This window comes from Pongo pygmaeus, chromosome 3, assembly GCF_028885625.2.
Source record: "Pongo pygmaeus isolate AG05252 chromosome 3, NHGRI_mPonPyg2-v2.0_pri, whole genome shotgun sequence".
NCBI classification, from domain to species: Eukaryota; Metazoa; Chordata; class Mammalia; order Primates; family Hominidae; genus Pongo; species Pongo pygmaeus.
This window is the reverse complement of record NC_072376.2, coordinates 47,398,782-47,414,379: the sequence shown is the minus strand read 5'-3', so window position 1 is coordinate 47,414,379 and position 15,598 is coordinate 47,398,782. Positions and strand designations below refer to the sequence as shown.

The following is a 15,598-nucleotide window of genomic DNA, read 5'->3' as shown; positions in this document are numbered from 1 at the left end:
ATATTTAAAGGAAGCCTTGGAAATGAGAGGAAGTAGTTTCCTGGATGGGCCAGTGAATGACTGGGACTGAGCTGTAAGGAGCTGAACCTACAGTAATACGGAATCCTGGAACTTTTTATACTTCCAGCAGAGGTTATGGAGTATAGGGAAAAAAGAAACGCAGAATGCTGAGAAGCAACGTAAAATTAGAAAAGGGGCTGTTGTCTACAACTGAGGTGCCAAATTAAACATTGGTATTTCTGGTGTATTGATCTTTTAAAGAGAGGATTGTTTTTGTTTTTTAATTCTAAAAGCTTTCATTTCCACAACATTCCTCCCAGTTGAAATAGCATGTATATTTTTGTGTATTGGTCACACAGTCAAATTGGGAGGCAAAGTGTTGTTAGGAGATACACGCACAAATAGGGGAATTTTAGTCTGTAGATTTAATGGAGGTGGGCTGTGTAGTTAGCAGAGAGGTTTTTCATGTAGGTATTCAGTTATTTGAGACTACTCTTTTACTGAGGACTTAAGTTATAATCCTGAGGAACCAAGTTGTTGCTAATATCTCTAAGTTAGAATTATTAGTGGTCTAAAATTTTTCCTTGAGAGAAACAGAAGAGACATTGATATTATAATTCATAGGCACGAAAATGTTGTCATAATTACCTAAGTAATTAGGTCATAAGTACCTAATTACCATTGAGTTCCTTAGTCTGTTTTTTTTTTTGAGATGGAGTCTCTGTCACCCAGGCTAGAGTGCAGTGATTCAATGTTGGCTCACTGCAACCTTCTCTTTCCGGGTTCAAGATGTAGCACAGCATTTGACAGAATCTGACACACTTTCTTGATAAAAACACTCAAAAAACGTGGAAGAAAAGATAATTTTCTTAACCTGATAAAGGGCATCTGTGAAAAGCCACACAGTTCACATAATACGTCGTGGTGAAAGATTAAAAGTTTTCTCCCTAATAACAGGAACAAGACTAGGATGCCTGCTCCTGCCACTTCTTTCAAGATTGTACTAGAATTTTTAACCAGAACAATTAGGCTAGAAAAAGAAATTAAAAATGTCTTTTTACTTGGAATAAAGAAGAACTATTTGTATTTTCAGATGACATGATCTTGTGTGTGAAAAGTCTTAAGGAGTCCTCAAAAATGCTATTAGAGTTACTTAATGAGTTCATTACTGTTGTAGAAAACATCACTATACAAAGTCAGTGGAATTTCTGTACACTGGAAACAATCTGAAAATGAAATTAAGAAAACAATTCCACTTACATAGTCTGAAAAGAACATTTTGTTTAAGAAATTCAATAAAAGAATATAAGATTTGTACAGTAGAAACTATAAAATCTAAATGAAAACCTAAAGAAAAAGCGCAGTAACATTTATCCCTCACATAATTAGACTGGAAGTAGAGCAGCTGTGTAATTGTTTAATTTGGTTCATTCAGTCACACATCAAGAGCTCAGATTGTCTTTCCATTTTGTTATCCTCAGTGTGTCATCTTTGACCTCAGGCTGTTTGCCTTTCTGTTAGCTTCTCAACCCAGACATGAAAGTTTGCAAAGGGAGAAATGGAAATGTGTATGCCTTCTGTGCGTCATCATCATCACCTTTTCCTTTTCTTCTTCTTTTTTTAAAGGGTAAGGAAACTTCTCCGAAGCTCCACAGGAGAACTCTTTTGACATTTCATTAGACCATTTTTAAGCCAGTCCCTGGAAAGGGAAATGATGTGTTTATTTTCTTAAATAGACTTTATTTTTTAAGAATGTGTTCACGTTTACAGAGAAAATTGCACAGAAAGTATAGAGAGTTCCTATGTGTGCCCCCATACCACAGTTTTCTCTATTACCAACTTTCATTAGTGATACAATTTTTACAGTTGAGGAACCAATATTGGTACTTTATTATTAGCTAAAGTCCATAGATTACATTAGGATTTACTTTCTGTGTTGTATGGTTCTGTGGGTTTTGACAAATGCGTAGTGTCATGTATTTACTATTATAGTTTCATACAGAATAGTTTCACTGCCCTAAAAATGCCCTGTGCTATACCTGTTCAACCTTCTTTTCTCCTCACCGTCTCAAACTCCTAGCAACCACGTATCTTTTTACTGTCTCTGTAGTTTTGCCTTTTCCAGAATGTCAATAGTTGGACTTTTACAGTGTATAGCATTTTCAGACTGGCTTCTTCACTTAGCAGTATGGTTTTATGGTTCTTCTGTGTCTTCTCATGGATTGGTAGCTCATTTATTTTTATCATTGAATAATAATACATTGCATAAAGGTACCATAGTTTGTTTATCCATTTACCATAGAAGAACATTTTGGTTGCTTCCAAGTTTGGCAATTAAGAATAAAGCTGCTATAAACATTTATGTGCAGATTTTTGTGTAGACATAAGTTTTCAGCTCATTTGGGTAAATACTTAGGAGTGTAATTGCTGGATCACATGGTAAGACTTTGTTTAGCTTTGTAAGAAGCTGTCAAACAGTTTACTAAAGTGTCTGAATCATTCTCACAACAGTGAGTGAGAATTGTTGCTCTTTATTCTCACCAACATATGGTATTGTCAGTGTTTTGGATTTTAGCCGTTCTATTTTTAATTGATACATGATAATTATACATGTTTATAGGAAATGTAATGCTGTTTCAGTACATACAGTGTGATATACAGTGATAAATCAGGGCAATTAGCGTATCCATTATCTCAGACATCATTTCTTTGTTTTGGGAACATTCAGTATCCTCTTTTCTAGCTATTTGAAAATATATATTATTGTTAACTATCGTTAACTATAGTTATAGATATCTATATCTATAGATATCCATTGTTATAGGTAACTATTGTTATCTATAGTTAACAATAGATAACAATAGTTTTATAGCACTGTAGGATAACTATAAAACACCAGAACTTGTTCTTCCTATCTAGCTGTAATTTTGTTTTTTAACAAATCTCTCTTATCCCCTCCTCCCTCTACCTTTTCCATCCTGTAACTATTCTGCTTTTTATTTCTATGAGATCAACTTTTTAGCTTCTACATGTGAGAACATGCAGTGTTTAACATGCAGTGTTTAATTTCCTGTTCCTTTTTGCCCATTTTTATATTGCGTTATTTGCTTTCTTATTGAGTATATTTTGAAGAGAAGTCCTTTACCAGCTGTGCATTTTCCAAGTATTTTCTGCCAGTCTGTGGCTTATCTTTTTAACCTTCTTTTTTTTTTTTTTTTTTTTTTTTTTGAGACAGTATCTCAGTTCTGTCACCCAGGCTTTTCATGGAGTAGGAGTGCAGTGGCTTCATCACAGTCCACTGCAGCCTGGACCTCCTGGGCTCAAATGATCCTTCAACCTCAGCCCTACCCCTAACCGCCTAGTAGCTGGGACTGTAGGCGTGCACTATCATGTTCAACTAATTTTTTTTAATTTTAATTTTTTGTAGAGACGGATTCATTATGTTGCTCAGGCTGGTCTTGAAACTCCTGTGCTCAGGTGATCCTCCTGTCTCAGCCTCCTAAAGTGTTGGGATTACAGGTGTGAGCCACTGCACCCAGCCTTTGTGGCTTTTCATTCTCTAAATGTTCTTTGCAGAGCTGTAATTTTTAGTATAATGACATCTATCATCCATTTTTATTTCAGGTATTGTGCTTTTGGTGTTGTATCTAAAAGTCATAATTAAACCCAAATTACCCAGATTGTCTGTGTTTTGTAGTTTTGCATTTTACATTTAGAGCTGTGATTCATTTTGAGTTAACTGTTGTGAAAGGCTTAGGGTCTGCCTAGGTTTTTTTTGCAAGCGGATGTCCATTTGTTCCAGCATGAATCATTTATTGAAAAGAATGTCCTTTCTTCATTCAATTGCCTTTGCTCTTTTGCCAAAGATCAGTAGACTATGATTTGTGTGGTTCCATTTCTGGTCTCTCTGTTCTCTTCCATTCATTTATTTGCCTGTTCTTTAATCAGTACCATTCTGTCTTGATCACTGTAGCTTTATAGTAATTCTTGAAGTTGGGTGGTGTCAGTCTTTCAACTTTGCTTTCTTCAGTGTTGTGTTGGCTGTTCTGAGTCTGTTATCTTTCTATATAGACTTTAGAATCTGTTGATATATAGAAAATAACTTGCTGGGATTTTGATTGGAATCATGTTGAATCTGGATCAAATTGGAAATAAACAACATCTTAATAATTTTGAGCCTTCATAACTGTGAACATGGAATATTGCTTCATTTATTTAAATCTTTGATTTCCTTCATCAGTATTTTGTAGTTTTCCCGTGGAGATCTTGTATATATTTTGTTAAATTCATACCCAAGTATTTCATTTTTTGTGCTAATGTAGTGTTATGTTTTTAACTTCAAATTCTAATTGCTCATTGCTACTATATAGGAAATCAGTTGACCTTTTTATATTAACTTTGTGTCCTGTAACTTTACTCTAATTGCTTATTCCATATGTGTTTATTTTTTTAATGCTAGTAGAGTTAGCATCTTTAGGTATTATTTTGGAATAATTTGTAATGTTTTCATTCTATTTTATTTTTTCGTTGTAGGGAATGTCTTGGGAAACATGAGGTAAGTTGCAGGCACAATTTTTAAGTAAAGCTTATAATCTATACTATTACATACTAGTATAACTTTACTAGAGTTGTTAGAAATAATAAAGTCTAAGTATTGTTATTTTACTGTTATAAAGAGTATAAAGTTTATCTACTAATTTAAAAAATATGTAGTGCCTTTATTTGAGAATTAGCTTGTGGATATGCATTCACTACAGAATCATATTGAATTTTCCTTTTAGGAGGAGAACATTTTGCTTCTTGGCATTCATTACTTTGGAATATTTTGATAGGTTACTTTGATTTTGATAATATTATTATGCGTGCAAACTTATACTTTTCTGAAATTTGTTCTCAGATGATAGCAGAAAATTTTGTAAACATATAATATGTCCAGAAACGTTTGAGTAATGTGTGCTGTGCTGATTTCCTTTATTTTTTAAGGTGAGTCCACTACCATGCCATGCTGTAGGACCCTACTCTTGTAAAAGAGTTTGTGGAAGAATCTTAGATTGTCAGAATCACACATGTATGAAAGAATGCCACAAAGTAACCAAAACTGATGGCTGCACTGGAAAAAACAAGGTAATGTTCTTAGATTGAATGTATATCTGCCTGTAGTATTCTTGAAACGTTTTTTCAACAGTTATACCATAAATATTTTTCTGTTTTGCTTTAGCTTCCTGCCTCTTTTTTTGCCCTCATCCCTTCTCCTTCTTTTCCTTTCCTAAGACAGCTGGCCTTAAACAGCTTGGTGTGTATAGTTCTGTGTCTTTATTCCAGCTCATAATAATGTGCCTTTTAATGTGGAACCCTTTGCGTACTGTACCTGTGTTAATACATAGGATATGGTTTTATGATAAAAATACATAGGTTATGTATCTTCTTAGATAGTAAGTAAGAGTATCGCCTCCATTTCTCTCTGTTCATATCTGAGTTTAGAGCATTTACTCTAAGTTAGTTTTCAAACCTGACCACACAGGATGGATGATGTTCATAATTTTAATAGATTTAAATAAATTCCCAATCTTTTGTTAAAAGTAAAATAAATGGCATCACAGATGAGCAGTGTTTCTATGTGTATAGTTAACTAAAAGCATTTTACAAGTGTATGAGAACTCAGCTTTTCAAAGATCTCTGAAAATTCTTATCTTACAAGGAAAAACAAATGCAGCTAGTGTTAAACTTTAGTTGTAAAATAATTTTTTTCTAGACTTTTGTTCTATAGGGAGTTGTAATACTAGTGTCTAAATGAGAAATAGGCTAGAAAATTTTAAGTGTCACTTTATTATTAACATTAAATTTACAACTATTTAAATTATTAATATGACTTATTGAAAATTTTAGTTGCATCGTTAGGTTATTTTTTTGTCTTTAATTTATAATACATGACAACATAGGTATTCTTCTTTTTCATGAGCAAACATATGTGTAAATGTATCGCTTTTAATTTCTTCATTGTTCCATGCCTTGACCCTCAAAAATGTACTCACGATAAAACAAAAAAGATACTAGAATTATAAAATCAAACTAACAAATAATGATACAAAATCATTTTAACTAGTTAGGGTGTAGCTGCTCTATGGCTTCCCTCTTCCAGATTTCCAGAATACGAAGTGAGTCAGAAAAAGCTTATTTTCAAAGCTGATATGACTATTAGAGATTTATTGTGGATTATCCCCAAATTGCTTCCTGGGTTAAAGCTTCTGTTTTTCTTTTTAAATGAGAACTGCATATGATATTTGACAGATGGACTTGCTGTATTTCTTAACGAAGATAGAACTTGATATTGGAAGTGATCCAGGAAGATAATTTAGTAAGTGTAGATTCAGTGATTTTTTTTGTTTCTCTCATAGCTGGAAGGAGCTCATATTCTAAGTATACTTTTTGTTTTGAAGATAGGGAAACTGAAGCTCTGTGACTTGTCCATGATTCTGCAACAGGAGAGTAGCAAATCAGAAAGTACTGTGCCTGATCTTTTAACTCCCAGCCTAATGTGCTCTTCTACTCATGTTATTTAAATAGAAGATTTTTGTAGGTGTACCACATAGTTAGGAAGAGCAAATGAAATAAACTCTTATGTTAACTTTAGTTCTCTTTGCATATTTTGTTACTCACTGCCTAATACTTGCTCAGTCTTTCCCATCTCAGAAAGTCAATTTCCCATTTTTACCCAGTTGTGCAGATCAAAGACATAGGAATCATGCTTGATTTCTTTCTTGTCTTTGTTGTCCTTTTCCCACAGAAAATCCTGTTAGGTTTGTCATCAAAATAGATCCTGAATCTGACAGTTTCTCATAACCTGTACCATTACCATCCTCATCTAAGCCACCATTACCTTTGACTTAGATTTCTGCAGTAATTTCCTAACCAACATTTCTACTCTCACTTTGTTTTACTGCATCAGCCAGATTAATCTTTTAAAAAATTTAAATCAAGTATCATCTTTCTGCTCCATATCCTTTGGTAGTTTTTAGTCACTCTCAGACCAAAATTTAAATCCTTTTCAATGGCTTATAAAAGCTCAGTAATGATCTAACTCCTGACTGTCTTTCCCAACTTTCATCTGACTTCTCATCACTCTCTTGCTTACTCACTTCTGCCTCTGTTCATCCTGTTACTTGAACATTCCACATTTGTTTTTTCTTAGAGCCTTTGTACTTGTTCCTTTTCTCTGGAACTCTCCTTTCTGGTTGTTCTCTCCCTCATTTAACTCAATTTCTATTCACATCTGATCTTTATCAGTCAGGCTTCCTTCTTGTTGCTGCCATCACTCTTTCTTATCATGCTTTATCTTTCTTCAGAGTAGTTACAAAGACATTATATTCATGTACTTTACCTCCTCACATAAATGTAGGTTCCAGGAGCCTATCTCATGTCTTCCCAGTGCCAAGAACAATGCCTGGCACATGTTTTTTAAAAATAATTTATAAAATAATATTTTTATAATTTGAAACACTATTTCTTTTTAATCCTATATGTCAAAAAATAGCTTAGAATTTTATAATAACTGTTGTAATCATGGCTTCTCTTTGGAATGATAATAAAAATGTTTGACCTGTAAGATTTACTATCCATGTCTATAGCTCTCTTATTTTACCTCTAGTATGACGTGAGAAAACAAACAATATCCTGAAATAAGTATTTTTAACCTTCTTTAGTAGATTGTAGTGCTAGTTAACATTATTAAATCACTAGAGAAAAGGGAGGTGCCTTGTTAAGTTACATTGAGGTACATTTATTTGTAAAATGTAATTTAACTTTAATTCATTGATGTGCATTAAAATATAAACTACTGGTCATTCTTTTTTCATTGTATATGTGTTTCTCTTTGGCAAGATGAGATAATTACCTCCAGACTGTTTAGTGCTTTGGAATTTTTATTTATGTGTTAACAGTGTATTGATTTCTTTAGTTCAGTGTTGATTATTGTATAGAAATGAATGAATGTTTTTACTCTGTATATTTTATTTCTGTCTTTGATGATTCTTTAGGAAGTAATTTACATTTTTAGTGGGATACTTTATATAGTCCATTTTAAGGTTCATTTAAAAATGAGGCAGTTTGCCTTAATGAGGCTCATAGGCAAAAAAATCTATATGAATAATAGTCATATTGACAGTCTTGCTATTCTTTAGTTTGAATATTTTTAAGATAAATGAGAGCATGTACCATTTGATTAACTCTGTTTCTAAGAACTGCAGAAGTACTTTATTTTAATGGGATATATAAATTTTATATAACTGTAACATATGGAAATGTTAGGCTTACCTTGTACTTAGGTGATTTATTTCCATGCTGTTTTTCAGGCTGGCCCAGAATGCCTTCCTTGTGAGGAAGGGTGCTCCAAGTCACGGCCACTAGGTTGTCTTCACCCATGTATTTTGCCATGTCACCCTGGAGAATGTCCACCTTGTGTTCAGATGCTTAGAATGAAATGTCACTGTAAGATCACAAGCCTATATGTGGAATGTAGGTAAGTAGACTGAAAAAAAAGTCTTATTTTATTACAATTAGTTGAATTGGTATCTTTTTATAATTAAGAACCCTTTATAGTGTACTTTGCTTAAACTGTAGATGCCTAGGTTTTCCAGTAGAGACCTGGAAGGAAGACATGTAGAATACTACACTTTCTGGATACTTCATCGTGAATTCAAACAGGGAAATTGTGCTTTTTTTCCATTTCAGGATTCTGTATAAGATTTTGTTATGAAAAAAATGGTTTCACTGCTTTTAAAAAAAATTAAAGAAATACTCCTATACCTGATAGTTTGACTATGTCAAATTAGAATTTTTTTCAATCAAAATGTGACTTGTACATACAGGCACACCTTGTTTTATTGGACTTCACTTTATTGTACTTGGCAGATACTGAGTTTTTTACAAATTGGAGTTATTTGTCAACCTGCATTGAGCAAGTCTATTGATGCCATTTTTCCAACAGCATATGTTCATTTTGTGTCTCTGTCATATTTCGGTAATTCTCACAATATTCAAGCTTTTTCATTTCATATTTGTTATGATAAACTGTGATCAGTGATCTTTGATGTTTCCATTGTAATTGTTTTGGGGTGCCATGAACTGCACTTCTGTGAGACAGTGAATCATTGATAAATATTGTGTGTGATTGAACTGCATCACTAGCAGTTCCCCTATCTCTCTACCTCTTCTTGCGCCTACTTATTCCGAGAAACAACAGTATTGAAATTAGGCCAATTAATAACTCTACAATGGCCTCTAAGTGTTCAAGTGAAAGGAAGAGTCACATGTCTGAGTTTAAATCAAAAGCTAGAAATGATTAAGCTTAGTGAGTCTTGTCAAAAGCTGAGATAGGCTAAAAGTTAGGTCTCTTGCACCAAACAGTTAGCCATGTTGTGAATGCAAAGGAAAAATTCTTAAAGGAAATTAAAGTTCATTTCAGTGAACACAGAATGGTAAGAAAGCAAAGCAGCCTTATTGCTGATATGGAGAAAGTGTTAGTGGTTTGGATAGAAGATCAAAGCAGCCACAACATTTAGAGATGTTCCTAACTTTCTTCAATTCTGTGAAGACTGAGAGAGATGAAGAAGCTGCAGAAGAAAAATTTGAAGACAGCATAGGTTGGTTCATAAGGTTTAGGGAAGAAGCCATCTCCATAACATAAAAGTGCAAGGTGAAGCAGCAAGTGCTGATGCAGAAGCTGCAGCAAGTTATCCAAGAAGGTTTAGATAAGATCATTGATGAAGGTGGCTACACAAAACAACAGATTTCCAACGTAGACAAAACAGCCTTCTGTTGAAAGAAAATGCTATCTAGGACTTTCATAGTTAAGAGAGAAGTCAGTGCCTGGCTTTAAAGTGTCAAAGGACAGGATAACTCTCTTGTTAGGGCCCTAATGCAGCTGGTGACTTTAAATTGAAGCCAGTACTCATTTACCATTCTCAAAATTATGCTAAATCTAGTCTGTGCTCTATGAATGGAACAACAAAGCCTGGATGACAGTATATCTGTTTATAGCATGGTTTACTGAATATTTTAAGCCCACTGTTGAGACCTACTGATCAGAAAGATGCCTTTAAAAATATTACTGCTCATTGACAATGTACCTGGTTACCCAAGAGCTATAATGGAGATATACAAGGAGATGAATGTTGTGTTCGTGCCTGCTAACACAACATCCGTTCTGCAGTCCATGGTTCAACGAGTAATTTCAACTTTCAGGTCTAATTTTTTGAGAAATACATGCCAGATGTAGGTGGTGATTTCTTTGATAGATCTGGGTAAATTGAAAACGTTCTGGAAAGGAGTCACCATTCTAGATGTCATTAAGAACATTCATGTCAACAGGAACAGGAGTTTGGAAGAAGTTGATTCCAGCCCTAATAGATGACTTTGAGGGGTTCAAGACTTCAGTGCAGAAAGTAACTGCAGATGTGGTGGAAATAGCAAGAGGACTATAATTAAAAGTGGAGCCTATAGATGGGACTGAATTGTTGCAATCTCATGATAAAACTTGAACAGATGAGAAGTTGCTTCTAATGGATGAACAAAGAAAGTGGAATCTACTCCTGGTGAATTACTGTGAACATTGCTGAAATGACAGCAAAGGATTAGGATTTAGTATATTACCCAAACTTAGTTGATAAAGCAGCAGCAGGTTTGATAGGAATTTTGAAAGAAGTTCTACTGTGGGTAAAATGCTATGAAACACAGCATCACATGCTACAGAGAAATCTTCCTGAAAGGAAGAGTCAATTGATGCAGCAAACTATTGTCTTATTTTTTTAAATTGCCATAGCCACCTCAATCTTCAGCAACCACCACCCTGATCAGTCAGCAGCCATAAACATCTAGGCAAGATGCTCCATCTGCAAAAACATTAAGACTGACTGAAGGCTCAGATGAGCGTTAGCAGGTTTTAGTAATAAAGTATTGTTAAGTTAAGGTATACACATTGTTTTTTATGATGTAATGCTATTGCATACTTAGTATATTGCAGTATTGTGTAAACATAACTTTTATATGCACTGGGAAGCCAAAAAATGTGTGTGACTTGCTTTAGTATGATATTCGCTATATTAAGGTGGTCTGGAACTGAACCTGCAATATCACTGAGCTATGCCAGTAGTTGACTTAGGCATAATTTTTTTTTTTTTTTTTGAGACGGAGTCTCATTCTGTCACCCAGGCTGGAGTGCAGTGGCACGATTTTGGCTCACTGCAGTCTCCGCCTCCTGGGTTCAAGCAATTCTTCTGCCTTGGCCTCCTGAGTAGCTGGGATTACAGGCACGTGCCACCACACCCATCTAGTTTTTGTATTTTTAGTAGAGATGGGGTTTCACCATGTTGGTCAGGCTGGTCTCAAACTCCTGACCTCGTGATCCACCCACCTTGGCCTCCCAAAGTGCTGGGATTACAGGCGTGAGCCACCATGCCCAGCCTACTTAGTCATAATTTTTAAGTTATAGATTTAAAAGGTAGGCCTTTGTTTATTACAAGCGTTGCTGTTATAGCACCTATCACACTAGGATATGACCAAACCAGTATGTTTTCTTCATTTAAAAAATGCCAGTTTTTGCTTATGGATTATTTAGATAGAAGAAAAAAATTTCCCTTTTATTTAATAATGATATAATTTACCACTTAACTCTCCTGGCTGTTTCACTCCAGTCCGTAAAGTGAGCTTTTTGTAAATATATTTTACTCAAGTTTCATTTGGGAATACAACTTTATTTCATATTTTTTAGCATAATTACATTTTGAAAAATTCTTGTTCATATTAGCTAACATTTTTGTTCCCTAAACTCTAGACTCATGCTTTATTAAATTATAGAAGACAAATTTTATTCTTTTCTTATATTAAAGTTATTTTGTTGAAATCTCAAAAATAAAGTATTATAATTTTTAGTCTTAGAAGTTTTGTAGGGGGAATTTAGAGGGCAATTTTACATTATTAATGGATAGTAATGAACTTGAGCAGTGTCACACCTGCATTCTGTTTATTTATATAGCTTGTTCCTCATCAAACTTTCACCCACGAATTTTAGCATCTATTGATGATTCTGTTGTAAATGAGTTGTTACTATGATAACATTTGAGAAAATAGAAAAAGCTCTCAAGAACAACACACATGCATGTGTGCCCAGATGCTTCATTAATGAAACCCTTGACCATTTAATCCCAGTGATACTACATAAAGTATTCTAGAGCATAGAAACCCAAGCAAATAACCAAGTGTTTTTTTGTTTTTTTTTTTTTTTGAGACGGAGTCTTGCTCTGTCACCCAGGCTGGAGTGCAGTGGCATAATCTGCTCACTGCAAGCTCCGCCTCCTGGGTTCACGCCATTCTCCTGCCTCAGCCTCCTGCGTAGCTGGGACTACAGGCACCCCGTCACCATGCCCAGCTAATTTTTTGTATTTTTTTTTTAGTAGAGACAGGGTTTCACCATGTTAGCCAGGATGGTCTCGATCTCCTGACCTCATGATCCGCCCGCCTCGGCCTCCCAAAGAACCAAGTGTATTTTACAAAACAAATAAAAACTTGCCAAGTGGGAATTTTCTAACTCCATCTTCTACATTTTTAAATTGACATTTTACTGTAAGAGCTCTCCCCACCTCGTATGTTAATACTGGCATGAACCAGTGGATTCTTTATTTGGTCCTTCGCCATCATTTTGATGTTTAATTTGTTGAACATCAAAGGCCCATGGGAGTGTCTTTAAACTGGTTCTCATGTCCCTTTGATGTGTTTCCATCTTTGTTTTAGTATTTTTTTTTTTCTGGCTAATAAAAATGTCCTAGGCTCATCTTGTACTTTACATATCCTCGCCCAGGACTTAGACATTTCTCTGAGGGCCTTTTTAATGGACAGTGATATTTAAAAACCACTTGGTGTGCTTTTTGCTCCTTGTGTATCATTACTTCTAGGCTCTCTGTTTTGATAAGGACCATTTTTAAATTTATTTTAGTGAATTGGCTGTTGACGTCCTTCGCATATTTTTTTTTTCCTTGGGGTTTTGGTCTCTTTCTTTACAATACTTTTGCCTCATAGTTGGTTTCTCTCATCTCCTATCATTGGTTAACATCTCCAGTCCAGTGTTAAGTAGTATTGGCCCTGCCTTGTTTCTTTCTTTAGAGGAATTACTTCCTGTATTTCTACATTATGTAAGATGTTGGCTTTGTCACCATGTTAGAGTATCCAACAATTTCTGTTTTCTTGAGTGTGTGTGTATATTTAAATAAGGATTGGATGCTGAATTTGCCAAATGATATTTTAGCATCTGTGGAGATAATCATTAGATCTGTTGATTTGGATTTGCTAATGTTTAGGATTTTAAAAATGTTCATTAATTGTATTAGTCTATAATTTTTAAATTTTGTATTGTCTTTGTCAGATTTGGGTATCAACGTTACGTTTGTTTTATAAAATAAACTTGGCTATTTCCTTGGTTTTCTATGCTTTAGAATATGTAGTATCATTGGGATTAACTGGTCATTGAGGGTTTTATGGAATTCCTCTATGAAACCATCTGGGCCTGATGTGTGTGTTGTTTTTGATAACTTTCTCTATTTTTTCTAATGAAAATTTCTCTCTTTTATGGGGTCATTTTTTCAAAAACTGTTACTTTCCTTAGAAATTATCTATTTCATCTAGATTTTTCAAATTTATTTGTATAAAAGTTTGTAAAGTAGTTGCTTATCATGATTAAAATTTTGTTGTTTTATGATTTCCCCTTGTCATTCTTATTTTGAATATTTTTGCTTTCTCCCTCTTTCTTGAGTGTTAGGTAGTAAATTTTTTTATTTTAAAAAACCTAGGATTTGGATTAACTGGATTGACTGTTCTTTTATGGTTTACCACATTTTTTCTGCTCTTATTTTATTATTTCCTTTAAAAAGAAAATTTCTGAATTTCTTTAAGAAGAATTGAGAATTTAATTCATTTATTTTCATGCTTTCATTTTTATCATAGATGTGCTTAAAGCTTATGGATTATTTATTGCTTTAGGTATATTCCATATATTCATGTATATACTACTTTCTTTGTATTTAAGAGTTTCTATGTCTATTTCCTCCTATACTCAAGATTTTTAAAATAGAAGATCTAGTTTTATTGCATTGTGATCAGAGCATGTGTTTGTAATATTTTTCTAATTTATGGAAATTAACAGTGCTTCTTTTATAAAATAAGGTGATCAATTTTTGTGAATGTTCCATGTGCTTGAGAAGATGTAATATCGTAAAAATCAGAATATTAGATTTGGGTTGTGTGTGTGGATCATGTTTTAATACAGTAGCTTTGTCTTATATTGAAAATGCTGTATTACAATTCCATATTATTAGTGTGTTTCTTTTTGTTTTGTTTTTGTGTTTTGAGATACAGTCTCACTCTATTGGCCAAGCTGAAGTGCAGTGGTGTGGTCATGGCTCACTGCAGCCTTGAACTCCTGGGCTCAAGTGATCCTCCCGCCTCAGCCTCCGAGGTAGCTGGGGCTACAGGCACATACCACCACATCTGGATAATTTTTAAGAAACTTTTTGTAGAGATGTGGTCTCACTGTTTTGCCCAGGCTTGTCTCAAAACACCTGGGCTCAAGAGACCCTCCCGCCTCAGCTTCCTAAAATGTTGAGATTACAGGCATGAGCCATCATGCCTAGCCTGTTAGTGTGTTTCTGTATCTCTTTGCAGCTGCTGTAGTTTTTGCTTATAAAGATGATTAAGCTGTTATATGTCGTACAGAATTTTTAATAATTATGGCTTTTAGCATTGAAAGGTATCCTTTGTTACATTTAATACTTTTGGCTTGAATTCTTGTGCATCCCCTTTTTCATTTTAATAGGCAAGTTAAGTAAGTCCTTTAACAATTTTTAATATCACTGATATCTTTGGTTTAGCTCTGAATTATTACTTTATGGTTACTGTTTGTATTATGTCACTTTTTCTTTATGTGATACGTTTTCTTTGCTCTTACTTAGAATTTTCTCCTATTAAGATTTGTTTTCGTTTAGTGGTTGATTACTTTTTTTTTGTACATTTTTAATGTCTTTAGACCCTTGTTTCTTTCATCTTTTACTAACTGATTTGTCAGCTTTTAATTTTATCACCTGGTTCTCATTTAAGACTGTATGACAATCAGTGAGTTTATTTTATTTGCCTTTTTTTCTCTCCTTCTCTTCTCATTGTTTAGTTGCATGTTTTATTCTTTTTCAGAACATACGACATTTATATATTATTCTACCCCCATTCCGACCTTTTTTTCTTTTTCTTTTTCTTTTCTTTTTTTTTTTTTTTTTTGAGATGGAGTCTCGCTCTGTCGCCCAGGCTGGAGTGCAATGGTGCGATCTCGGCTCCCTGCAAGCTCCGCCTCCCGGGTTCAGGCCATTCTCCTGCCTTAGCCTCCCGTGTAGCTGGGACTACAGGTGCCCGCCGCCACACCTGGCTAATTTTGTTTTTGTATTTTTAGTAGAGATGGGGTTTCACCGTGTTAGCCAGGATGGTCTCGATCTCCTGACCTTGTGATCCACCCGCCTCGGCCTCGCAAAGTGCTGAGATTACAGGCGTGAGCCACTGCGCCCAGCCC

General features: G+C 34.5%; 1 protein-coding gene and 1 long non-coding RNA gene across 5 annotated transcripts in view; one reads left to right on the top strand and one right to left on the bottom strand.

The window, feature by feature from the left end:
* Positions 1-15,598, bottom strand: part of LOC129035853 (uncharacterized) — a 63,938-nt gene that overhangs the window by 12,912 nt on the left and 35,428 nt on the right. The window contains exon 2 of the long non-coding RNA XR_008502354.1: positions 8,311-8,465. This is a non-coding gene — a long non-coding RNA (uncharacterized LOC129035853). The remainder of the gene's footprint in view (positions 1-8,310; positions 8,466-15,598) is intronic.
* Positions 1-15,598, top strand: part of NFXL1 (nuclear transcription factor, X-box binding like 1) — a 68,692-nt gene that overhangs the window by 32,301 nt on the left and 20,793 nt on the right. For all 4 annotated transcript variants that reach the window (XR_010126038.1, XM_054486845.2, XM_054486846.2 and 1 more), the window contains exons 16-18: positions 4,534-4,555; positions 4,984-5,124; positions 8,349-8,515. Coding sequence is in view for 3 of the 4 variants with exons in the window: in XM_054486845.2 (XP_054342820.1) it covers positions 4,534-4,555; positions 4,984-5,124; positions 8,349-8,515 (330 nt within the window). In the remaining variant the exon portion in view is untranslated. The remainder of the gene's footprint in view (positions 1-4,533; positions 4,556-4,983; positions 5,125-8,348; positions 8,516-15,598) is intronic.